General features: G+C 42.3%; 1 protein-coding gene across 1 annotated transcript in view; it reads left to right on the top strand.

The window, feature by feature from the left end:
* Positions 1–27,534, top strand: part of SPON1 (spondin 1) — a 296,762-nt gene that overhangs the window by 169,473 nt on the left and 99,755 nt on the right. The window contains exon 6 of the mRNA XM_004593761.3: positions 17,993–18,141. Within this exon, the coding sequence (XP_004593818.1) occupies positions 17,993–18,141 (149 nt within the window). The remainder of the gene's footprint in view (positions 1–17,992; positions 18,142–27,534) is intronic.

Below are 27,534 nucleotides of genomic sequence, written 5' to 3'. Positions count from 1 at the left end.
TACATCTAATACAGAGTTTGCATTGAGTACATGTTATTCAATGGATATGTTGCAAAAATGTCTCTGGTAAGAAAATATTATAGCTACTTAAAACAGTCCCAGGAAAGGTGAATCTGTATGTTTGCACAATATTAATAAGGTTACTCAGAATCACACACAGAAAATTCTGCTAACAGCACTTACATGTTTAAGTTTCCCAAACAATCAGCAGAAAATATACCCGGAGAACTGTTAATGCCAATTGCGGCCGACCATTCATGGTCATGACTTGGAATAACTGCACATTTTGTGCCAGCCACTACTTTCCTGCCAGGCATCCTCCCAATTTTCAAAAATTCTGGAGTTTCTCGTTAGCAATGAGGCAGTAGAATGCTTCTCCAACTTAACTTCTGCAGACCTTGGGCTTCATTACTCCTTACCTAAGCTGTCCAGTTTACAGCAACATCTTGGTCTGCTTTGAGATGCTTATTTTGATTGACAAAGTGACGTGAATTTTCACTATGCACTTCATGTGGCATATAGGGGATATAGGCATCTTAACCACTAAGTTGAATTACTGTTCCTATAACTTGCAAGAGTCCATTTCTTACTTCAGATTTCCTACTAGAGGTCTATTTTTTTTTTTTTTTTGCCTTGAATCAAAGTTTTCATACCTGGGTCTCCTTCTCTTTGAATTTGTTGGTTCCATAAATATTTAGAGGCTGCCTATTGGAAGGATAACCTGTCCTTTGCATTGCCTCTGCTTTTGTGAGGTCATATATGGGTCTTGTCTTCCCCTCCAGAGAGGAACCCCCCCATCCCTTCCTTTAAACTCTTCCAAGCCCTAAAATTCTGTTTTGTAGATTTTGCAGACCTGCCTAACACCTCGTCTGGCTGATGCCATCTGCCTCTAATCCGTCATCTTGACACCATAGGCCCCCTGGCCTTTTGGAACTCTGCTTCACCAGTCATTCTGTTTGGCCTTTAAGCTCAGCTGCCTGATCTGATCTTGATTCTGACAACACTCTGGGAAGCCAAGCCTTATCAAACCAAGGGAATCCATGCCACCCCTTCACTGCCATCATTTCACCAGTAACAAGCTCAAGAAAACAGATGAAATACCCTTCTAACCATGAACTTTTCAACAACAGTAAAACAAATTTCTCCTCCTTAGAGTTGCATAAACAGGGCTCTCCATTTTGCTAAAGTTGCAGGAACCAGCTGCCACCACGCTGCTCCAGTAGGGATACCAAGGTTGTAAGCAGCAGCTTAACGTGCTGCACCACAGTGCTGATCCATTTTTGTTCAACTTCATAGCTTGTGCAGTTGCAAATTATTTTGATTTGCCTCTTCTCATAGCTGTAGGACTTCATTCATCCATCCTATTATGCATTACCATTTGGGTAGTTTCCAGATTGGGTCTATTCTGGATAGTGCCACTATATGAATCCATGTGTGTGTCTTTTGGTAAATATACATATGCATTCCTGGTGTTGGCATACAGATGTAAAATTTCTAGTTCATGAGATAAGTGTCTTAGATTCAGTAGATTGTGGTTAACATTTTTCTATAGCAGAAAATAACCTAATTAATCTATATTCTGCCTTACTTAGGGTTTTTCCTCCCCAGTTTAACTATGTCGTGTCTGTGTAGTGATATCACAAAGTGATTTTATTTCATTTTGAGTTTCCTATTGTCACGGGCCAATTAGATAATCTTGAAATTCCTGTGCAGTATTTTAATCATTCTTTTTACTGAACTCTATGCTTTCTCTTATGATTTCTTCCTTATATCATGAAGATGAGTCTTTAAAGAAAAGATTTTATTTATTGGAAAGGCACAGGTACAGAGAGAAGGAGATACAGAAAGATCTTCCATTCACTGGTTCACTCGCCCAGTGGCCGCAATGACCGAACTGAGCCAATCTGAAGGCAGCAGTCAGGAGCCTCTTCCAGGTCTCCCACTTGGCTATAGGGTTCCAAGGCTTTGGGCTATAATCCACTGTTTTCCCAGGCCACAAACAGGCAGCTGGATGGGAAGTGAAGTAGCCAGGACATGAACTGATGCCTATATGGGATCCCGGTGTGTGTGCAAGGTGAGGACTTTAGCCACAGGGATATCATGCTGGGCCCAATCTATGTGTCTTTTATAAATTACTAAATGTTTGAAATTAAGAACAGAGCCAGGATTCAAATCCTGGCACCCTGATGTGTGATGTAAGCCTCCCAACCAGCATCTTAGCTAGTATACCAACCACCCACCCCTGGATGGCATTGTATAGGCTTCTAAAGAAAGGATATCTTGTTCACTTCTTTTTACAAGATTTATTCTTAGCTATTATATGTTTAATATTGTTATGAATAGGACTTTTAAATATCCTACTTTTCGTTTGCCACATATAAAAACAAAATTGATTTTCATGCATTAATAATATGCACGAACCTTGTTAAATTCACCTATCGGTTTGTATACAGATGATTTTGGACCTTTTACATATACAGTCTTGTACAACTATAATTCCTTTCTAATCCTTAGGACTTCTCTTTTTTTTCACCTTAGTGCACTGACCAGAGTTTCCAATATAGTGAATAGAAATTGCAATAATGTGCATTCTTGTCTTGTTCCAAATTTGATGGAGAAATTCTTTAATATATAAAGTATAATCTACACGGTAGCTTTTTTATGGATATTGTGTCCAAGTAAAGAAAGTTCTCTCCTATTCTTAATTTGCTAAGATTTATTTTACCCTGAAAGGGTATTGAATTCAACCAAATGCTGTTTCCATAATCTCTGAAGATAATTTATACAATTTTTTCTGCCAATGTTGATAAGCATATTCACTTTTGAATTTTAAAATACTCATGCGCTTCTATACTAAATAGAATACTGTTCCTAAACTGAATATACAGCTTACTAATATTTTGTTTGAACTCTAGATCTACGATCATCAAAGATATAGGCTCTATCTTCATTTTTGCCTTAAGTTTTGAAATGGATTTTTTTTGCCATTTTTGTACTATAAATAGTCTCAGTTAAACATATTTTGCTTCTGTTATTAACTAAGCAAACACTGCTCAAAGGCTGTAGCTTCTCTGTCATCAGAAGAACAAAATGTTTTCCAAAGGAGACCAAGCCTGAGACAGATCCTGGTACAGCTGCGGCATGACAATGTGTCCATGGACAAAGCCTCCGAGTTGCTTCTTTAGGTAAAATGATAGTGGAGTAAATTAGCCAATGCGTAAGAAAGCACCTGGTACAAACAGGTGCTCAGTAATTTCTGCTTTCTGCTACCTCTTCTGTCTGCTGCTTAAACATTTTTTTTTAAATATTGAAGACTATGTACCCATTTACAGGGCTTAGCTGACAAATTAGGATTCAGCCCTGAAAAATGCACTAACAGGAGTGGAGAGATCCATTCTTTTTATACTCTGAAAAAAAAAAAGATATTTACTGTTCCTGCTAAGCATTTAAAAGCAAGCACCTAAATTTTTCAAATTAGATAAATATTGCTAGAATTTTTCATCCAAAGTGCTGCAGCTCCTTTTCTGGGTCTTCAAATTCAGGTGTTAATGGTGCATTAAACATTTGGAAGTTGTCCAGTAATCTAGCCTCTCCCATATATATCAAAGTTTATGTAGGGAAATCAGCCTGGAAGGACACTTCAATAAAAACTCCCCTTTCTGAAAATATAATCCCAGTGTCACTGTCAGTGCACAGACTATCAAGCAGCCTCTACCACAGAAAGGAGGATGAGAGTTTGCAGGTGCCCTGAAATTATCTCCTTTGCCTCAAGTGATCGGCTAGACTTCAGAGATTTCCAGCTAAGTCAAGTGTCAGAATTTCATGGGGAAAAATAAAAGGCTAGGAAAGCAGGGAATCCAACAAGCTTGGTACTCATGAACACAGGCAGCCAGGAGCTTCAGTGTCAGCGGGGGCACTGGATGGGCCCATTCCTGCGTTTCCCCACCTCCAGAGCTAATTTTCATGATAGTCATGTGGAATTAGAATGACGTCCTGACTATAGGCTGGCCTCAAGTTGAGCGTCCCAACAGGAGTAGAAACTTCCTCCATCCTCCCACCTGCTAGCATTGATGCCTTTTTAACAACCTAACAGGGACCCTGTGAGAGTGGAAGGTTATTGGCCAACACACATAAGCTACAAGATGCAGGGAACATGTTCAATAAATGACAGTAGCTGTGATGATTACGATAACAATGAGGATGACACCCCTGGTTTCAGCAGGGAGGAGTGGCGGAGCATCACCCATAGTTGGTCTGTAGAAACAGGAGCATCCTGCATTGTTCCTTTTCTAATATCCACACAGCTTTTGTTTGCCGTCCTGGGGCCAGATGCATGATCTTAGGTGGGGGAGTCAAGTCTTTTAGTTTTTGAGGCAAAGATGGCAGGTGATTTATATAGAAGGTTATATAAGAAAAAGGAGTGAAGAAGTAAGAGACAGTGGCAAGAGAGAAAGAATCAATGTGAGAATACATTGATAAGGTCACTGTTATCAGTGTACCTCTGCAGAGTATATGGAATACTTTCCAAAACTTTCCCAAATTCTTTGTTAAGCACCCACCTACCATGGGCCAAGTTGCCTATGGAGCACTAATTTCTTGGTGTATTCATTCAGGCATTGGCTGGCTGGCTGGCTGGCTGGCCTGGTGGACTTGGAGAGATTCAGAGAAGACCCTGAGGCAGCAAATGGAAAGAAGCACCACCCACTTGAAGTGGCTCCTCACTGACAACGTGAGTGTGTGCCTCAAATCAAAGGTAGAGGCGGAAGAAAGATGTGATGCAGGGTGCCAAATGCACCTGCTGCAGGTCAAGTGCATCTTCAAGTAGACTCCTACAGCTGCCTGCTGCCCACAACTCACAGTTGTGACCATCCTCTTTTCCAAGATGAAACTGCCTGCATAGTTGGTCTTTATGTTTAACAGTACTCAAACATACCCCAGATTCTAGAACTATGCTTCCTAGTCTGATAGACTCTAGACATGAAAAGATATTCAAACTTAACTGCAATTAATTCAGATGAAAAGTTCAGCTTCCCAGTCACACTGGCCACTTTTTAAGTGCTCAATAATTGCCTATGACAGGTGGCTACCACACTGGACAGCGGAGTATGGAACACTCCCATAGTCATAGAAAGTTCAAACAGATAGTACCACTCCAGCTTGGGCCAGCCTGGATCCAAATCCTGGGTCTCCCACTTACTAGCTGCTCTACATCCTTTAATTTGTCTGTGCTTTATCTTTCTAATCTGTAAAATGGACTTGATTAAAGGATTGAATAGGTAACAATATGTAAAGCACACACTAAAACTCTATTTTTACCCATTATTATACATAGTAATGATTATTTCCCCAGTCTCTACTAGCAATTTCGATGCAAGGCAAGTAGTTCCCAAATGTCCCTGAACTCCTTGAGCCTCATCTCTGAACTCCCAGCTTGTCTCCAAGTTCACATTGCCCTTTTGCGTATGTCCCCCGCCTCCCAAACCTGGACTCTGGATCAAGAGGCTGCTTGGACCCTTGTATCCCTTTCAGCTTCTTGGCAGGGTCTCACTGTCATGTAGGGGCAGATTCCTCAACCAGGACGTTAGCACAGTCAGGGCCTCTACGGCTCACTTCTGGGAACTTCAGGCTGTATGCCTGACTGATCCTGCTGTTTTCACACCAATGAACTCTAGCCTGTGGACTTCAGTACCCCCAGGGCTGACTGCTGCCTGAACCACAAGTACACAGATGCACCGTTTGGAAATTCTGCTCTCCTTTCAGATCTTGCCCAACCCTAGTGGACAGATCCTAGGCACATCTGGATTTTTTTTATGTACCAAAAATATGCTAAGTGTTTGGATATGTATTTCCTTCTGTGACTACCAACAACCCCTACCTCCCCCCAATAGATATTACTACTATTTTCATTTCACATATAGGAAAACTGACCCTTAAGGAACCTAAGTAATTTATTCCAGGCTGCACAGTTTTTGGCAGACAGAGAAATCTAATAACGGCCTTAAACCAGTAAGATGTCCCCCTTTTAAGAATTTGAGGACCTGCACTATGGCCCATGTGGGCACCAGTTTGTGTCCTGGGTGTTCCACTTCCCATCCAGCTCCCTGCTTGTAACCTGGGAAAGCAGTTGAGGACGGCCCGAAGCCTTGGGTCTTGGACCTGCGTGGGAGACCTGAAGGAAGCTCCTGGCTTTGGATTGGCTCAGCTCCGGCTGCTATGGCCACTTAGGGAGTGAACCAGTGGATGAAGGATCATTCTCTCTCCTCTCTGTAAAATCTACCTTTCCGATAAAAGTAAATCTTTTTAAAAAAAATGAATTTGAAAAGATGAATGGAGACATAAAATAGCATGCATTTGGCCAAGTTAAAGGTGACAAATTCAATGGGCTTCATACTGTATATGTAAATATTATGTTTACATTGATTTAGGTAGGGCAAAGCCATACAGGGACAGAGCTGTGACGTGCGTGACACAGGAATCATGCAGTTCACGCCAGGGGCTAGTGATGTTTGAATGGTGTTGAATACAAAAAGTCACGTAAGAATTTGGGGAGGTAAAAGAACTAACTTAAAATGTTCGTTGTGGTAATGGCTACATTATCATCTGTGTTTATAAAGAGGGTCAATCTTACTGAATTCAAGGTCTACTTTGCTTTCAAAATGGCAAATAAAGCAGACAGCAGTTTTTCCTCTACTTACCCTCAGCAATTGTCCAACTGCAGCAAGAAAGGGGAACCAAAATCAAAGTTTTAAAGAGATGGTGAAGCTTCCATGTGCATGGGAGTTCAGGTTTGGGTTGCAAGAGCAGAAATTTCAGCAAAGAAAGTAGAAATAGCTCAGACAGACCTTCCTGAAAAGCCTGAGGTGCAGGAAAGATAAAAAGATAGACTTTTTGTGAAAATGGAGCAGCTTTGGAGGTTTTCAGTTTTTGTTTTAACCCAGAATGTGAAAACTTGAATCTCTATTTAAAGGGAAAAGCCATCCATTTCTCCAAGTAGATGAGTCTGCTCCTGTTATTTCCCTTGGACCTGAGGAACTTGCATTCTTCACAAACCATAGATGTCCTGGTAACAAATTCATTCAGCTTTCATTTAAAAAAAAATTATTTTATGCTCATTTTTGAAGGACATCTTTGCAAGATATAGAATTCTGAATTGACAGTTTTTATATCACTTTAAACTTTAGAGGTATCATTTTCTTGTCTGCTGCTTTGTCTTATCCTTGAAGGAAGCAGTTATTCTGATCTTTGTTTCCCTATTTATAATGTATCGTTTATGCTCCTGGTTACTTAAGAGTTTCTCTTTGTGTCTAGTTGTCATATTATAGTCACGTTGAGGTGTCCTTTCTTTGTTTTTATCCTCTTTGGAGTTTGTTGAGGCTTTTGGATTCAGTGGGGTAATATTTTTCATTAAATGTGTGAATTTTGCAGACATGGTTTCTTCACATATCCCTCTGGCTCAATCCTTCTACCTTTAGAAACTTTAGTTACACTATTTTAATTACTTATATCCCTAAGTCACTGCTGAGAATACAACTCCTTTTGGCTTTTTTCCAGTTTTGTTTTTATCTCCGAGGTTTTTTAAAAAGATTTATTTATTTTTATTGGAAAGTCAGATATACAGAGAGGAGGAGAGACAGAGAGGAAGATCTTCCGTCCACCAGTTCACTTACTATGTGATTGCAATGGCCAGAGCTGAGCCAGTCTAAAGCCAGGAGCCAGGAACTTCTTCTGGGTCTCCCACATGGGTGCAGGGTCCTCGACTGCTTTCCCAGGCCACAAGCAGGGAGCTGGATGGAAAGCAGGGCTGCCAGGATTAGAACCTGTGCCCATATGGGATCCTGGTGCATTCTGAGTGAGGACTTTAGCCACTAGTCACCATGCCAGGCCCCTGAGTTTTACTTTGAATTGTTTTCTAACACCTTATTTTTCAGTTTACTGATCTTTGTTATGTTCTAATACAGATACTTTTCATTTTTTTTTTCAAGATTTATTTTATATGAAAGTCAGATATACAGAGAGGACGATCTTCCATCTGTTAATCCACTCCCCAAGCGGCCGCAATGGCTGGAGATGCGCCGACTCCAAGCCAGGAGCCTCTTCTGGGTTTTCCATGCTGGTGCAGGGTCCCAAGTGTTTGGGCCGTCCTCGACTGCTTTCCCAGGCCACAAGCAGGGAGCTGGATGGGAAGCAGGGCCACTGGGATTAGAACTGTCACTTATGTGGTATCCTGGTGTGTGCAAGGCAAGGACTTTAGCCACTGGGCTAGCGCACTGGGCCCAGATATTTTTCACTTCTAAAATTTCCATATGGGCTTTCAAAATAGTTCCTATTTCTTTTCCAAGATTCCCCATCTGTTCATTTATTATGTACATCTTTTCTTTAAATCCTTGAACAGATTGATAGTAGCTATTTTAAAGTCCTTGTATTTCATTCCAGCAGGTCAGTCATCTCAAGAACTCCTTCTACTGACTTCCCTGCCCTTTTTTGGATCACTTTTTCCTGATTCTATAAATGTCCACTAATTTTTATTGCACAACTGACATTGTTAATGCTGCCTTATTCAATTTCTGTATTTTTTTCCTCCTTTTTAAGAACATGGAGTTTTCATCTCAAAAATGGTGAATTTGCTCCTGGATTTGCTTGACTCTCTTTGAATACCCTGCTTCTAAGCTTCAGAGTGAGTCTATATAGCCCTTTTTCTATGGTTAAATTCATTTTGCTACTAAGCATTGGCTTTTCTAGTCCTTCATTCATTGTCTAGAATGGTTACTGATGTTTCTCAAATATAGATGGTTAGCAGTCCTCTAGTTCCAGCATTGTCTGATCTCTGGGATCTTTATTTCTTAATTTCGCTGTAGCTATTCTCTGCCAAGCCTGTGGAATTTCACCCTGCATTTGTATTTCAGTGTTTGGTCAAAATTTTCAGGAAGTTTCTATGCGTGTTTCTGAAGATAAATCTCATCTGCCTCTAAAGCCCCATCTCCTTTATCTGCCTCCTTAGCTGAGCCAGCTTGCTGTGCTCTGCTCTACTCCATCTTTCTGCACCACAAAATGGAAAGATTCTTGGGCAGAAAACCGAGGCCAAGATGGGCTCACCTCCTGTGTTTACCTTCTCTTGGGCACCATCATCCTTTGCTTCGTGTTTTTGCAACATTAGAAAACTGGAGCCTCATACTTTTCCTAATAACTTATGACAGAAGGATTAGTTTGATGTCAACTAATCGCAGTCAAAAGCATAGGAGCAGTGCACAGATTTTATGGTTGTCTTTATTCTCTTTTTTAGTTTTGTTTGTTTTGAAAGCTAGAGTCATATATAGAAAAAGATCTTCCATCCACTAATTCACTCCCCAGTGGCCTCAATGTGCTAGTCTGATGGCAGGAGGATCATCTGGGTCTCCCATGTGGATGCAGGGACCCAAGCACTTAGGTCATCTACTGCTTTCTCATGCACATTAGCAGGGAGCTGGATTAGAAGTGGAGCAGCTAGGATTTATACCAACATGCACATGAGATGCCAGAGCTACAACTTGAGGCTTAGCGTGCTGTGCCATGGTGCTGGCCCCTATATTCTCTACTGCTCATTGCTTTCTCAATAAAATTGAAAGTTTCCCTTAAGACATTCATATTGGGACAAGCATTGTGGTGCTTAGGGTTAAGCTATCATTTGCAATGCCAGAATCTCATATCTTAAATTGCGATACCAATTTGAGTCCCAGCTATAGCATTTCTGATCCAGTTTCTTCCTAATGCACGTAATAGAGCAGAAGGTGGCCCACCTGATTGGACCCCTAACATCCATGAGACAGAGATAGTTCCTGGATTTGGCTTAGCCCAGACTTGGCCATTGCAACCATTTGGGAAATAAACCACTGGAAGAAAAAATCTCTCTCTCTCTCTCTCTCCTTCCTGTTTCTTTCAAATGCATAAATACAGAGGTTTTAAAAAACTGTGTTCATACTACTGGTTTCATCAGTGATCATCCATTCTTCATACACATGCATACATACACGCACATACACACACATAAGCAAACTGTCATAATCTACTCATGGTTTTTCAAATTCCTCTGCCTCTGCTTTTGTGCCTACTATTCCTTTGCCCTGTTTTCCCTGTGTGCCTTGCCAATTCCCATTCATACTTTACTTCAGCAGCCATCTTCGCCAGGAAGTCTTCTGTACTGTCTGGCCTATGTGTCCCCTATTTCATGCTAAACATTCTGTATTTGCCTTTATCAAAGTTGCATCATGCACCCTGCACTGTAATTCTTTTTTATGACTTGTCTTTTATGCCTTTCACTTTTGCCTCCAGGCTGAACTTCTCAAGGACAGAGACCAAATCTTTCTTATCTTACAGTCTTGATGGCCTTGCATAGGTTTTGGCAAAAGGCAAATAGTAAATATTTTAAGGTTTGCAGGCCAAACAGCCTCTTGTAACTACTCAACTCTGCCACTGTAGCATGGGAGCAGCCATAAACAGACTGTAGATAACAAATGGGGACAGGATTTTGTTGGAAGAAAAACAGGCAGCTGTAGCTTGCTGGCCTCTGGCCTAGCACATAGTATAAACCAAATAAATTTTCAGTGAATCAATTAATAAAGTGGAATAGAATCTTACTTTTGGAGAATCAGAAAAAATGGGAAACACATAGACAATGTCATAAGTGCAAGGATATTTACAGTGATGGAAAATTACACTGTACTTGGAAGTCTAGGATAGCTAAAAAAGTAGCTGGACGAGGAAGGCAAGAGGTAGAAAGCCGAGGAATTCTTGGCCTGATTGAAAAACATCCCTATGCATGTTTTTCTTTCCAAGAGGACCGACTGGAATGGGATACTAAAAAGCCGAGTGAGTTCTTGAAGCAGCCAAGAGCAGGAAGGGCTAAAGCGCAAGTACAGGCTATTTCCTGGGAGGCACCCAGTGGCAGCCCCTCCCCCGGAAGCCAAGTTCCGTAGCCGGATCCTGAGCATCAGAAACCATGCAGATTCTGGGTCTCCCCCCCCCCCCCGAGTGAGCATACAAGAGCAAGAGGGAAGTGAGAGCCAAGCCAGCTTTCATGAATCAAGCTAGCATGACCACAATATTTTTCTGTTGGTCAGCAGCCTCATGGTGCATGGATGAGTCTGTGAATGAGTTGACCTTGCTGATCGGGGAAGCCTTAAGTGGCAGGTCACCTACTAAGAGATTAAAGGGAAAGCCAGAATTTAGATATTAGTGGAATTCTATTTGATATGGTTATTTCAAATTCCAGAAGAACCCCAGCAAGGTACAAAGCAAAGATCTGAGAGTACTATGGATGAGGCCAAAGTCACAGAACAGGAGATTGAAATAATCTAGTCTCTAAAGTTTAGCACATGGTCCAGTGAAGCCCTAAGAATGTCAAGGAAATGAATGGGAAGCTGCCTGCAGAATTGAGCTTGGTAGAGTACCAAAGCCACTGGTCAAGAAATCTGGGCAGTTACTGACCATCTCCAATACTGGGCAGGGTCCTCCAAAGAAACGAAACCAACAGCATGTGTACATAAAGAAATTTATAATAGGGAATTGTCCTCCTGACTATAAAGACTGAGAAGTCCCATCAGAAGTAGTTGGAGACCTAAAAAAGCCAATGATGTGGTTCCAGTGTCAATCTGAAAGGTCTGAGAACCAGGATTGCTAATGGAATAGTTCTAGTCTGAAGGCTGATAGGTTAAAGGCCCAGTGGGAACCAATCATTCAGTCTGAGTCCAAAGTTGGGGGTGAAGGGAGCGCTTAGGCAGAAGAAATTCCCTCTTATTGGAAGAAGAATCAACCCTTGTCTTCTTTAGGTTTTCAACCAACTGTATTTACCCACTTATCAACTAGGGAGGACAATCTGCTTTGCTCTTGTCTGTCAAGTCAATGCTAATCTCATCCTGAACACCCTCACAGACACAATGGAATAATGTCTGAGCATGTGTCTGTCCCCATCCCCGTAGCCCAATCAAGTTTATATGTAAAATTAGCCATTACATTGCCATGTGCAGGACACCTCAGAAAACACATTACTATGCAGTATGCCTCTTCCAACACCAGACAAAACAATATGGTTGCTCTTTGATCACTGCTGACCTTTTAGGCATCCTTGTGACTACTGGTAATCTAACACCACTTACATACCAGAATAAATGTCGGGAGGTTCCTACATATTTCCAAGACATCTCCTTGGAGTGATGTTTTATGTAGGTGTACAGATTTGCCATCAGTAACTCAAATTCACATACTACGTCATTTCTTTCTCCCAGCTTCCTGCTTGCCTCTGTCCCATGTAAGCCTAACCCGTTTAATCAATTGGGAATAAAATCCTAGACCCAGATTCATATGGCACACATGAACATGACTGGAACCTGTTAGGGATATGCTAAACCTCAGAACTTGATCTCTTACCTGAAAGATAAAGGGATTAGCAAGATAGTCATTGCTTCTCTGCCCCTAAACTCTCAGGCCTCATTGTTTCACCAAGAACCCGAAAGCCACCCTGAGTATTCCCATGAAGAAGCCATAGGTCCCGGCCTTGCCCCATTCTCCCCAGGCTTCCTTAAACCTAGGTTCTCTTTTTCTCCTTCCTTGTTTCTCAAAAGATGGAAGGGCCCAGTAGTCTGTGTCCTTATACCCTAGATAACTGGAACCTGCTTAGTCATCTCATCTGCAGGTCCCAGACCACTGGGTTTTATGCAGATCATTCCGGCTTGTTATCTTCAGATTCAAGTTCTTGTTTCTGACATTGTTGTCATCTCCATCCACACATTCTAGGTCAAACTGCCGCCTAACTACCCAGTAAGTAGTTACCATGCCTTTGAGAAACTTTTCTGCCTTGCCCAGCTCTCATTAGATTTCAATTTACTCTCTAATATTTAGTTAGTCTATTTTTTGTGTCAGTCATTGCTCATCATTTTGTGGACTTCAGCCTCAGAGCAACATTAGGAGGAAGGTCAGATTACTGTCTCTATAGATGAATAGGCTGAGATTGACACTGATCTCACTTGTTCAACCCCAGAAACTTTCAAAGCTGAGACTGGAGTATGCAGTGATCAATCAAAAATAAAAGTTTTAACATCTGCACCGAACTTACTCCCAAGACCTATCCAATCTCCTATCATCCTGTCTTATTATACTCCTGGCTCCTTGTCCATATGTCCTCTGCCAGTGACCCAAGGAACATCCTACACAATTTTTATGGGGAATGTTAAAACATCTTTTGTAAGACCTCCTTGCTCTTGGCCTGTTCCTATAGAATCTGTTTCTCATTACTGTAATGAAATACATGAGGCCAGCTACTTTGCAGAGAAAAGAGACTTAGCTGGCTCATAACATTGGGAGCTGGAAGTCCAGGACTGAATGAACACCCCTACGTGTGCAGTCTCTGGTGAGGACTCCATGGCAGCTGTTATCACCGTGGGAGTGCATGTGAACTGAGAGATGTAATCTCCAGACAGGAAGCCAGAGAGAGGGGAGTGACCAGGTTTATTCCTTTATAACTCAAGGTTCTGCGAGAATGATTTTAACCTCCTGTGAGGGCAATGTCGCCAATGACCAAATGACTTCCCACAAGGCTTCACTTCTTAAGGATTCACAATACCTCCTGATATCTCCATGTTAGGGACCAGGCTTCCAATACATACACCCTTGGTTGATGAACCCCTCCTCTCCTATGCCCAGGCATGTCTTCTCAGGGATACGACACAGTGTTGTGAAGGATAGCTGTGCTCTGGTGCTCGTCAGCATCTTCACTCATCTACTGTGACTTTGGGCTAACTCTCTTCATTTCCCTGAGCTTCCTTATGTGAAAAAAAGGAATTCTGAAAGTTTCTGTTTCAAAAGACTTTTCAAGTATTCCTAATAAGCTAATACAGGTCAGATCTTTAGCATGGTGCCTGGCTCAGTAGATGCTAACACAGGATGTCACGGTGACATATCATCATGTTATTCTTCTAGATGGCGCTTTCGACCATAGTTCTCCCTTTCCTAACGTCATTGACCGTGATGGGCTCTCAGAACCCTCCACAACTAAGTTTCTATTTCAGCTTCTCTTTATCTAAGCACACTATAGCCACAAAAGTGGTCTTATTCCTCTCCTGATTTCCCAATGAGTTATAAGGAAAAGAGGAGCTGTTCTGAAGTGAAGTGGTGGAGTCGCAGTTTTGCCCTTCCCTTACTGTGTGAGCTTAGGCAGGTTCCTGGAGCTCTCTGGAATTCAATTTCCTCCTCTGGAACATAAGGATAACGTTACAATGTGGATTGCATGCAGGAAAACACCATCTTAGCACCTCACAGATATTTGTTCCTCTTCTCTGTGTCATAAGTGGAATCCCCATTCCCACTGTCCCCCAGCAGTCCTCCCAGCAGTCTTCACCAGCATGCTACCCGAAGTCTCTCCAACTTCCTGCATGTGGGAAACTCCCCTTGCTTCTCCACCTTAGTTTGGTTTCTTCTTGTAGATTCCTGTAGTGCTTGATGTCAGAAATAATGCAGAGATCTTTGTTTATATGCTTTCCTACCACTCTCATAGTTCTTTTCAAAACAGGATTTTCAAAGGATTAATTTGCACAGCCCTGCAAGACAGTGCAACCTCGTCATTGTTACCCCCACTTTTCTAAGGAGACTGAGCCTCTGAGATTCAATGACTGACTCACGGACACAGCTGGAAGTCTGGAGCACCAGTCCTCTGGTTTCTGCCCACCACGCCTTTCTCTGTGCCATTTGTGTCTGGGTGGTTGCCACTCACCTAACCCTGATGCCACTTTCTAATATTGTATCATTTTTCTATGGGTGCCTGCTGTATTCCCCTTCCCACTCAGGAAAATATGCCTAGTCCCTTCTACTTTGCAAATACCTGTTATTTGATTTGTGTCATTAAATGTGTTTAAATTTGAATTCATATCATACATATGCTGCAAGTCCATTATAGGAAACTAGTAACCATACTGGCTGGACTGTTGAAGTGGTCCAGTGAATTTTCATGTAAGAGTAAGACCCTGCTCTCAAAATACCTGCTCCCTATACCCATTGCCTTGGTTGGATCTTTGGATCTGGGAAGTTCAGAGACAGCTCCTGTATCACCTGTGCTGGTTCTAATTCTGTAATGATCCTGACCATGCTGAATTGTAATTAATCTGCTTACCCATCTGTCTCTTTCACCCCCAGATTGCAAGTTCCTTCAGAGAAAGTGTCAAATCCCATTCTGGTCAGTGTCCAGGGCCTGCTGCCATGCTTGGCATACAGTTAATGGAAGCCAAATGAATAAACAAGAAATATCCATTTGGGCCCATCCCATAATCCCATATGATTATGTTTATTCCTGTTCTTTTTATATGGTGTAATACTTGTATCTTACATCTTATACTTCATTAAGGGTCGGTTTCATGTTTTACTCATTTTTATGTGCTCCATAACAACCATGAAAGAAGGAAGTTATAATTATTGTCTATTGTATACAAGCAGTGATTTCACATACATTATCTCTTTTTGAAAATAATCTAATTTAATTCTCAGAAGAGATCGATAAGGCATTATCATTCCTGAATTACAAAGTGGGCTGTTAAGACTCAGAGAAATAAAATAATTGAATTTGACCAAGTTTGCATAGCCAGTAAGTGGCAAGGCTAGGATTTTGATTTTTTTGTCTGCTGGCTGCAAGATCAATGTCTTTCCTTTTGTTGTTGTGTTTTGTTTTTTAACAGAATGAGAGATAGCCGAGTGCTTTAGCCTAGTAGGTATGGGAACATTGCTGAGCTAAGACTTGGATTTAATCGTATTGAATCAAATCTGTGCAACTTTCTTTTCAAATATTTATATTTTAAAAATATTTATTTATTTGAAAGGCAGAGTTACAGAGAGAGAGGGACACAGAGAGCTCTTCCATTCATAGGCTTACTCCGCAGATGGCCTCATTGATCAGAACTGGCTCCTGTCCAATGCCGGAATGTGCTTCTAGGTCTCCCACATGGGTGGCTGGGGCCAAAACACTTGGGGCCATTTTCCTCTACTTCCTAGGCACATTAGCAGGGAGTTAGATTAGAAGTAGAGCACCACAGAGGGACAGACTTGCATGTAGAGCTTAACCACAGAGGGACAGACTTGCATGTAGGACAAACCTGGACCAATTTCAGTGGAACAGTTCTGGGGGAGCTGTGGGAGGGGTGGCAACAAGAGATGCTGAAGCAGGTCTCCCTTGTACACACCAAGGACCAGACAGCGTAACTGGCTATCAGCTGTGAAACCACACTCTTGGCTTAGACGACAGTGAGGACATTCTCCCTGCCTAAGAAATGGGCTACAGAGATAGCTAGCAGCATCTCCGTCTGTCTTCCTGAGGAATATGAGACAGACACAGAGTTTGCACTTCCTTAATGTGTAGGAAATAAGGATTAAGCAGAGCTATATGGTTATATCTTCTACCTAAGGGTATGGCCTGGCTTTATGATTTGTGCTCCTGGAGCAGGGGGCTCCAGGGTAGCCATGGGAGGTGTTACTTATTTAGAATTCCCTCTTCCTAGGAGGTAGACTGGAGTGACAAGGTTTTGTGTACTCTGGGTCACAGAGTGAGTAATAGACTGAAAAAGTGTCAGTTGTTTCACCCAGTTCAACTTTTCTTTGATATGCAAAAAAATTTCTTTAACTTGGTAGAACCCAAGAATGGCTGAGAATTGAGCCAACCTATGGATTAGATACAATCTGTGAATTATAAATATGCCATTACACATCACATAAAAAATGGAGATACATTCAAATAAATGGTCATTAGGCAATTTTGTCATTGAGCAAACACCTCAGAGTATAGTTATTCAAACTAAGATGCTATGAATTCACTAGGTGGTATAAGCTTACAGGACCATTCTCATATATGCAATGTACCTTTTACCAAAATATTATATTTAGTATATAACCATGTATACATTTGTAATCATCATATACAAAGATAAATCTTGAATGATCCTGATGTTAATTATCGGCTTCCTTTTTGCCCCTTCTTTGAGGACTTTGGTAAAATCATCAAATGTCTTTCTGTCTTGGTCTCTCCCAAGTCTGTTTCCCCAAGATCTGAGGCTGTACATTCATTCACTCCTGCATCCCACTGCAGTCAGCATCCCACAGATCTTCACCAAGCCCCTGTGGACTGGCCACTCCCACATATCCAAACTAGCTATCCCATCCGGTAACCACAGGGAGCCTGCCTGTTCCTCTCACTGGAAGGGATTGAACAGTCAGCTGCAGGCAGCTGTGTTGATGCCTCAGAATTGCCCTAAGCTGCTGCACACATCCTTTGTCTTTGACTCTTTGCTTGCCTCCCCAAGCTTAGCATTCTAGTTTAATCCCATCAGTGCATTCTTCACATCCAGCTGCATGGATGAGCTGTCGAAAATGCAAATATGATCATGTCATTTCACTGTTTGGAACTCTTCAGTGGTTTTCAGATCCTTTCAGGTGACATCCCAAACTTCGGAAGCATCTGGGGTAAGGCCGCTCATGAGCCTGGCTCCTTCCTCTCTCTCTGGCATGGGCTGCTTACTCTGCTCTCGACAGTTTGTGACACAGCAATTCTGAATTACTTCTGACTCTCCGAGCACACATTGTTATTTAATGTTTCTAAGTCTGCCAGAAATAGCTGTCCTCTCTATCTTGCCTTACAAATCTAATCACCTCTTATAATTCTCTCAACTGTTCTCTTCCCAGAGAGAAGGCCTCCCTGGACTGCCTGCCTTATTCAGGCATCTGATTGACCAGTCTGCCCGTTCCCCAACCCTGCCCATTTGCAGGGACTCTGTCTTACTGAATAGCACTGGGCCAATCACAGGGTCAGTGCTTAATCAGCACTGGCTGAATCATTCAGTTACATCTCCTCCCCATCATCTAAAGGACTCATGTGTCAATCACACTAATAACCACATTTTCATTGGTTTTCCCAGATCAGACCAATCATTGGTCAGCAATCATTGGTGGATCCCACTCCTAATAACCGCATCTTCATTGGTCTTCCCAGGTCGGGCCAATCACTGGTCAGCAATCATTGGTGGATCGCACTCCAAGAATTATGTGCTGTGGGAGTACGGAGGATATGCCAGTGAAGGTGTCAAACAAGTGGCAGAATTGGGCTCACCAGTGAAAATGGAGGAAGAAATTCGACAACAGGTAGGAAAAAAAATTACACAAGGACCAAAAACCAGAAATGCAAAAACCAGTCATTCCATATCTGCTTTCCAAACAGTTTGAGATTTGCATGCAGTAAAATGTACTGGAAGAAAATATAAAATATGTTTGCTGAGTTTCGGGGATAGGAGGAGAGAGCCACAAATGTCCTTGCTGCCGTTTTGGGTTCTCCTCTGCTGTGTTTGTTTGCAGCTCGCACTGAGTGCTGCTGCAGTGGCCATGTTGGTGAGAGGCTTTGTGTTTGGTCCCCTGAAAATCAAAGTGATGTTTAATGTTTTCTTTCTATGACCTTTGAGAACATTGGCAGGGTTGGGTGACATTCAAATTTTCACAGCCAAATTGCCATTTCTGAACATATATGCTTGTGTATTGGCACATGCCTTCTGCCACTGCATCTTGAGATGTTTGATAAATTGGTCGGTCCGTAGTCAGAATCATCATGTCCTGAGGCGTCCTCTGGGTTCCATGTCTTGTGAGCCCATGTCTTTCCTTCATCTAGGCCTGAATTATCTCAGACTGCTGAGAGAGACAGGATGAATAGCCCACCATTCCTGTTCAATGTATTTGGCCGACAGTGCATTGACCTTCATCAAAATCCCAATCTAGTTAATGCCAGTCAGAGGATCTTAGAAGAAGAATGGTGGCTTTCCCAAGAGTGATGGTTAATGGAGAGACGACATTACAGTTTTAGCTGCCACTAACCACAGAAACCATGTGGCCTGAGCGAGTTGCATGGGCAGCCACGTCGCACTGCCTACCAGGTATTCTGTGGTCATTTCACCACACAGGTCACGGGCAGACCGCTGATCTCCTTGTGTGCAGGCACTCGGAGGCTTGAGCAGTGCAGGAGGCGGAGAGGTCTGGGGCTTCCCCTTGAAGCCTGCCATCTGGACTCCATGCTGCTGCCCATGAACTCGGAATTCAATGCAGCAAAGGTCACTCTAACCCAAACATAATCCCTTGAGGAATCTTTTCAGACCCAAGTTGGGAAATGCCCAGGAATGAGCTTGTGTTTGTTATTAATTTGATTTAAAGCCTTCTCTCTTCTCTCCTTGGGGGGAAAAATTAAAAAATGTTTGACCAGATGTTTTAAGAGTGCATGTGATTCATCACTTGGTTAGCTGTCTAGCTACTCCATGTTTGTCTAACTCCAGCCGCCATGCCTTTCAGACTGCAGCAAAGTCACGAAGGACTTGATGTATGTGGCATGCCGTAGGGCTAAACTGTCTGGGAGCCTGGGTGCCCATATTCTTGGTTCTCAAGCATGGAATTATTTCCCAAAGGCTTTCCAATCTTGGTGGTAGGAGGTGTTGAAAACAACTTGTTGTAAACAATAGCTGAAATATTAGTTTGCAGATAAATTAGATCAAGATCAAGGGCAATTTCATAATAATACTGGTCTCACTTGCTAACCTTCTGGATGATTTTCTGGAAAGGAGGGAAGCATACAGGAATCAGACAAAGCTAGGAGTGTACTGTACCAGGGGACATGTTCTGTCATGTGTCATAGCAGTGTAAAGGTTGAAACTTGTGCATGGGAACTCCTGCATAAGTGTCTCCCACCTAGGAATATGTTCTTTGCTTGGTGTGTTCCTAGCCAGTGTGTGGACTTGGCTTTCATACTGCGTGGGCTAACATTCCTGATAAAAGTCACAATGATGAGTTTAAATGTGCAGTGTGCATGGTAATGGACATATTTCAGTGTCTGTCACCAGCTGCCAGGTCCTCTAGGTGCAAGACATTTACTTTACCCATCTGCATATCTAACCTGAGGGAACAATATTATTATCTGTTTTACAGATAACAAAACCAATACACAGTCAAGTCTCCCTGGCTCCTAACCCTGTATAGGGTACCAGGGGTATAATTTGGAGCTTTGTGTAAATCGGGGTGGAGGGGAGGCATGTTTAAACTCTCAAGAATTTCAAGATGGCAATGCTGGGAGTTGCACAGGCATGCACAGGTGGTATGCCTGTGAAACTGGCCCTGCGTTGGCACCTTCTCTGTCCCAGGAGAGTCCCCTCCAGCCGGATATTCCTCCTGCCAGCCTGTGAAAGGTTCCTGTGCTGGCAGTGTATCAAGTTCTCCTTGTAAAGTCCATCACATAGAGTGACTTTAGAGTCCTTCACTTCTAATGCCTGTGCCTAGATATTGTTCCCTACAAGCATACAACTTGCAATATTTTTCTGTAAGTCAGGTTAAAAAAAAAAAGCCCAACATAAAAAGGAACAAGAACATGAATCCTCCTAGAATATAAAAACGTCCTCTAAATAACCAGGGGGACTTGTTGGAAAACATCCACAAACTAACACAATGTTCCCAGCCTTTAATACCTTATATCCTACCAATCGCTTTATCAAAGAACCCAAGTTCAACCATGATGAAAATAAAAAGCCCACTTTTCCCAAGAAAGCCATTTATATGCTTACCAGCACTCTCTTATTACAGACTTACCACTCACTGAAAGTTTCAAGGGCATTAAAAATCACAATAGGTATTGTTGGAGGTAAATTTTATGCTAATGACTTTCGAACTCAAATGAACAAAAATACTAATCCCATTAGTAGCAGAAAATTATAATAATACAGTTGAGTAGAAATTTTAATGTTATTATAACTGCCAAACACCAAGAAAATTAATTATATATATATATACTGCAGTGTTGGCAGTAATGATACAAGCAGCTGCAGAGCCTGGAGGGAGGGTGGGAGGTTTACCCTTTTCTACTGGGAGACAGGAGCAGCAGCACATATGAGGGGCTTCAACAAGTTCATGGACAATGTATACTGCCTTTTAATCCATGAGCTTATTGAAGCTCCCTTGTACTTCCTGGTGGCCACTGAAGACTGGGAATTAGAAATACTGAGCAGTGGCTGTCCCAGCAGATCAGAGGGAACCCCAAGGCAGTGTGAGGCAGTGGGAAATGGTGGGTCACGTTAGTAGGTTGAGGTGGGAAGGGAAAGTCAGCGGGTGCATCCTTGTTTTTGGGAACAGCCCACTGAGGCCATTTCTGCTCCAGCAAGCACGTTGATGGCATGTTTCCAAGGTGACTGATTCTCTACTGGATACCAGCCCAAACGGATATCCTGTTCACTACTTATTCTGTGGAAAACCCAGGCTCATAATGTTTGATTGTCCCATGCCCCCATGTTTCCTTCTCTTGGATCCATCCTTATCAGCACCTACTTTGCCATCCTCTCTCACCTAAATTGCTACATTAGCCTTCTGATGTCTCTGCCTCTGATATTCCTGTCATCCATCTTGCACTAGGGTGCTCCTCATAAATCATATCTTGCCACTCCCCTGGGTAAGATGCTTCATGATTCTTTCTTGACCCAAGCATCAAAATTCCTTATCATAACTTGAAAATCCTTTATAACTAGTCCAAGCATACTGTTCCGATCTTTTTTCTTGCAGCAACTCTAGCTTTACCCGTGTGGAACCTCTCTCAGTCTCCGCAAAGCACAGTGACCCTTTTTGCATCTGGACTTTCAGCCAGAAATTTGTTAGCCCTTGCAACTAACGAACTCTTGTTCATCGTTTATGACTCAGCTGAACAGTTGCTTGCTGAGGGCTTGTCTTGGTTCTTTATTTAACTGATACTCTTGCCAGGCGTGCCCCCCTCCTCAACACCCTCTCTCTCCCATGTCATTTCCATGCCATTCATCATATTTCCTACATTTCTTTGAGGTCTCTCTCACTAAAGCCGCCCTTCCCCTTTCTGTATCCTCTGTCTCCAGCAGATACTGTGGGTTGCTTCAAGAATGCTGCCTAATTATGTATTTTTTCATTTGATGACATTAATATTAATTAATTGAACTTGGGAATTCATCGTTTGCTAACTTTACGGAATACCTGCTGCATGCAATGGAGATATAATAGTGTTCAAGAAAGTGGCCTCCCCTCGTGAACCTACATCCTAACAGGGGAGGCAAGAAAACAAGTTTTAAAAACATAGTTAAGTGAAAGGTATTTGGTACAGCAACTAAGTCTACATCCCATATGTGTGCTGCTGCTTCACTTCCGATCCAGCTTTGTGCTAATATACACCCTGGAAGGCAGCAGTTGATGACTCAAGGACATTGGTCCCTGCCACAGCGTAGGAGACCCAGACTGAGTTCCTAGCTGCTGGCTCCAGTCTGATCCAACAGTATATACTGCAGGCATTTGGGAGAGGAAATCAGTGACTAGAAGGGTGTGTGTGTGTGTTTACCTTTTAAAGAAAATAAAAACAAATCAGTAAGTTTTTAGTAATTATAAACTGTGGTGACTAAAAATAAGCAAGAATGGTGTGACTTAAAGAATAGTAGGGGTAGGGAGGAGCCTGTTTCCAATGCAGTACATAGAGAAAGTCTCTCAGAAGCATGGCCATTAAGCTAGAGTGCAACACTGGGGGGATCATTTTAGTGGATGATAATGTGTACAAAAGTCCTGAAGCAGAAAGTAGGGTATTGTGCTTCAAGAACAGAGAAAGCTGGTGTGGCCAGAGGAAAGGGAGTGAGAGCAGTGTGGCACAGGACCCTGGAGAATTAAAGGATGAACCACTCTATACTGAACAAGTTCACTCACAGGTTGGGTGGGAGTTGCAGACACCTGCATAACCACTTCCTGCTGGGATCCTTGGTCTCTTTAGAGGACTTTGTGCATCAACTGGGGACATGCAGACACACACTGAGCTGTCAGCAACCTGGAATGTGGCACCCTGGCATTTAACACCTGCTGTCCCCTCAAGAAGGAAGCTTCCTCCCCGCTCCTCCTTTCAGCTCAAGATTGCATCTGGGTTTCAGTGTTTCTTCCTGTGGCAAGATGGGGTCTGGGTTCCAGTCACTGCCTGTGCTGTTTTTCTCTGGCCCATTACCAATGGTTTCCCTCTCTGTCTCCAGCAGACACTGGTGCCCCTGGGATGCAGTGTTGGTTTTTCCTTACCATTGGAGTCTCCTTTGTGAATCCACCTCTGCTGCTTTTCATACTATTCTATTCCATTATTAGGGCTACTTTGATCTCTTCAGTCCTTTTGAGCATGTCTGATCATCACTCTCAGATCTTCCTCATGTCTCAGGGCCTTAGGCCTACTTTTCTCTTCATTCCACCTCTCATTCGCTAGTTTTCTCATTGCTTTTCAGATGGCTTGTTGGTCTTCAGTAGTAGGCTTTTTTTTTTTTTAAACAGAGTGACTGCTTTTTTGACATCTGGTCCCACCTGAATGTCAGTGTCATTTCTTGGCTTGGGGCTATGCACAGCTGGTACATAGCTGGACTCTGCCCTTACACAAGGGAGAAGCTAGGAGTTTCATTTCTTGAAAGTGCCCTGGGAAGAGGGCAGGCCTCCTTGCCAGGTCCGTAAATGATGGGTAGAGGGTTGTCTTATCTCCTGCTCATAAATAGAGCAGTCCTGTAAAATACTGTTTTAGGAAGAGTCCCTCACCATGTTTCCCCTTACGTCAGCTCAACACTTCCCCTTCTCTCCATGCAGAGCGCTCTCCAGCTTCTGTTAGAGACCTGAATGGATTAATTGACAAGTGAGCCATGAATAACTTGCAGAAAGTCAGGCACTTTGAAGACAACAAAAAAATACCTGTACTCTTGAAGGATGTACTAAAATCACTCCAGCTTTTATACTTCTCAGATTTAGGCTTCCCCTGACCGTAAGAGGTTAGGTAATGGTGGACCCTAACATAGGCATTGATTGTTTCATCCTCAGGGGGCCTTGCTTTGGTGGATTGCTTAACCCAGCCGGCAGGATTGTCGTGCCACCTGTGGCTTAGGAATCAATAAACAAGCAGGTGTTCTTTTTCTTTAAAGCTGAAACTGTTTACAAGGCTCTGGGAATTGGAAGAAGAAATTTCAGAATTTTCTTTCCTCATTTCCTTTAAATTGTTGGAGATAATAATATGACTACTAAACATTTTTGTCCAATTTTTTTATTTTTCTTTCACTTTCTAAATTTAAAACCATTATCTTAAAAAAAATTCACAGTTGTTAGTTTTTTTCCAGGAGTCCTAACATGCTGCTCTATCTAGATGAGGAAACTCCATGTTCCTTGCTCCCAGATTTCAGTTATAATAATCAAAAATGGTGGCTCAAGTTCTTGGATCCCTGCCACCCGCATGGGAAACCCAGAGGAGCTTCAGTCTGACCCAGTCCTGGCTGCTGCGGGCATTTGAGAAGTGATCCAGTTTTTGCCTTTAAATATAAAATTTAATGTTTTAAAGAACTGTGAAAATACTACACAGAGTACGCAGATGAGCTTTAGTGTGGCTTTAAAAATGTTTTCCATGGCGAAGTCAACCTTGCCATGCCTTAGGTTCTTCATGTACACCATAACTCTAATGAGAAAATGTTGGTTGCTGAATAATACACAATAACATGGCTTGGAGTTGGAGCTCATAACGACTGTCATTATGGGGACAAAAAAAAAAAACAAGAATGAATTGGAAGGATTTAAAATTCCCTTTTGTTCCAAACTTTTAGGAAGGTGTTTGGGTTTTATTGACTGGATGGGAACATAAATGAACAAAGAGGTAAATTGTGCTGCAGAAAAGCTACTAAAGACTAAAGCGCACAAAAGGGAAGAAATGAGGGAAGAACTAAGGACAGGAAACTGAGACACTGTAAGAATTTTAAGAAGAAAAGATGTATGTGAGCAGCTGTCTTGGCATGGAAATCAGGGAGCAAAAGAAAGACACAAAGAAGAATTTTACTAATTTGCTTTCTGAACGAAGAGACATCAGAATCTGGAGCAGCACACATTACAGGGTGTGGACCCTCTGCTTCCACAAGAAACAGTCATGCTCTGTGACACTTTTCTAAGTTAGTCCATTGAATACTGCCACAAGAGAAGACCACAGCCGGGGTGAATGACGAGCAACTGAAGCTGGAACTCCAAGGCCACCCCTAGTTAGGACCTGCTTCTTGCAGCATTCCAGAGTGGTAGGGTAAAAAAGCCCATGGGAGACTTGGTGGTGAACCTAGTCTCATGATGGCAGCACTAATCCTTAATGACTTAATCACCTCTGTAGAGTCCTACCTCCCCACTCTGTCACAATGGCCTTGAAGCCATAAAGCTTTCCAAAATTTGGGTCAGGTCAGGTACAGCTTTTGTAGGTGTGCCATCATCCTGCTCCCAGGGGTGCCTGATTTTATTGGGTTACCTTAGTGTACCCTTCTGTCCGTCCTCCCTTTGCTCTCCTCCACCTCACTCAAGGCTTATCCTGCGTAGTGTGTAAGTAGACCCCTCACTGATACATGATACTCAGCTGGGGAAAGGGAAAGGAGTTCTACAGAAATGGAAACATGGAAAGCTATGATGTGGGTCCTTTGAAACCTCTGATTGGCATGTTCACACAAACCCAACATCACCAGCAGCCGAAATGATGTCTTCCTGGTCTTCAGGAAGACTGGCAGGGGGTCAGTTGGGCAGGAGGAGGAGCACCTGCCATGGAGCAGTTCTCAGCCTCCAGGGCTGGTTTTCACACGACAGCAATACAGACCCCTGAGAGCTATTCTGACAAACTCTGCGGGAGAAAAATGTGGGACACCTTATTAAAGACTTCCAGGTTTTTTTTTTACTGACTTCAAAATCTGTTTTTATAGTAACTGAGCCAAAATATTGCAGAGAAGGCAAATTGAAGTAAGGGATGATTAATAAATTGCTTAAGATTTAGATGGTAATTTGGCAGTAACTATAGGCACTTTATTTTTTAACTGTAGTAAAAAGATGCAAAATTTACCACCTTCATAATTTTAAGTGTTCAGTTTAGTAGTGCTAATCATCCTCACATTGTTCTGGGCACCATATTTTATACACTCACATGGTGGGTTGCCTGTAATTTAATGACAGGGGGTATGCTCTGAGAAATGCATTGCTGGCAATGTTAGCAATGTGTAAACACCATAGAGTGTACTTACTACAGTAAGTATAGTTGCAGCTACATCCTTAACAAGTGATGTACTCTAATGGAACCCCTGTAATAAATGTAGTCCATCTTCACCTAAAATGTGTGGCACGTAATTCATGTAAGTTCATGCAAACATTCTAAGGCAACCTATTTATTGAAACATTCTTTGGAACAAATAAATGGGATGAGAGTCAGGAGGGCACTTGGTGTAGCAGTTAAGATGACACCTAAGATTCCCACGGCCCACACTGGAGTACCTGGGTTTAATATCCAATGCGAGCTCCTGACCCTGTCAGTGAAGACCCTGAAAGTCAGTGATGATGGCCCAAGTAACTAACTTCCTACAACCCACGGATTGGGTTGTGAGCTTCCAGTTTGGACCCAGCCTAATCCTGGCAGTTGTGAACATTTGGAAAGTAAACCAATGTTTGGGAACCCTCCTTCCCTGACTGGCTGGCTGGCTGGCTGGCTGGCTCTCTTTATTTCTACCTCTAACATAAAGAAGCAAACCATTGAAACATGTTAATTTTTTATCAATAGGAGATGTATTAAAAATGATGGCTATATTTATCAGCCGTGTAGCATGCAGCTATTAAAAGGAACAAGGCAGATCTGTGTGTATTAATATAGATGCTTCCCAATGTCACTTGCTAAGTGGGAAGAAGCAGAGCCTGGCTACCATCTGGGAGGAAGGAAGGTGGGTCATAATGAAAATGACGAAATGTACATACAGGATTTATATGCATAGAATATCTCTGTGAACACACACCAGAAACTCGTTGCTTCTGATGCCAACTGGCACAGGAAGAATTAGAACTGAAAAATGTGTTCATACTTCACCATATGCCCTTTTGAACTGCTTCAATTTTACTGTAGATTTATATTTTTAAATGAATCATGTTTAAATAAACAAAGACAACTTCATTTAGTAACTAAAAGTGCCCCTAAATCTCTGATCTGTGCAACTAATCGGCTCCCCTGCCAAAATTTTTTTTTTCAATAATTGTTAGGTTGACTCTATGGAAAACTAAATAATTAACTATGGTAGAGCAATGTCTGAAAGAAAATTAAAATGAAAGATGAAGACTGACCAAATCAGATGTTAAACCATACTACAAAACTATATTAAATAGGGCCCAGCACAGTAGCATAGTGGTTAAAGTCCTCACCTTGAACATGCTGGGATCCCATATGGGGACCATTTCTAATCCTGGCAGCCCTGTTTCCCATCCAGCTCTCTGCTTGTGGCCTAGGAAAGCAGTGGAAGACAGCCCAAAGCCTTGGGACCCTGTGCCCATGTGGGAGACCTGGAAGAAGAAGTTCCTGGCTCCTGGCTTCGGATTAGCTCAGCTCTGGCCATTGTGGCCGCTTGGGGAGTGAACCATTGGACAGAAGATCTTTGTCTCTGTCTCTCCTCCTCTCCGTATATCTGCCTTTCCAACAAAAATAAATCTTTTTAAAAAAGCTACATTAAATAA

This window comes from Ochotona princeps, chromosome 4 (genome assembly GCF_030435755.1).
Source record: "Ochotona princeps isolate mOchPri1 chromosome 4, mOchPri1.hap1, whole genome shotgun sequence".
Classification (NCBI taxonomy): Eukaryota; Metazoa; Chordata; class Mammalia; order Lagomorpha; family Ochotonidae; genus Ochotona; species Ochotona princeps.
Note: the sequence above shows the minus strand (reverse complement) of the source record. Positions and strands in the feature narration are given on the sequence as shown.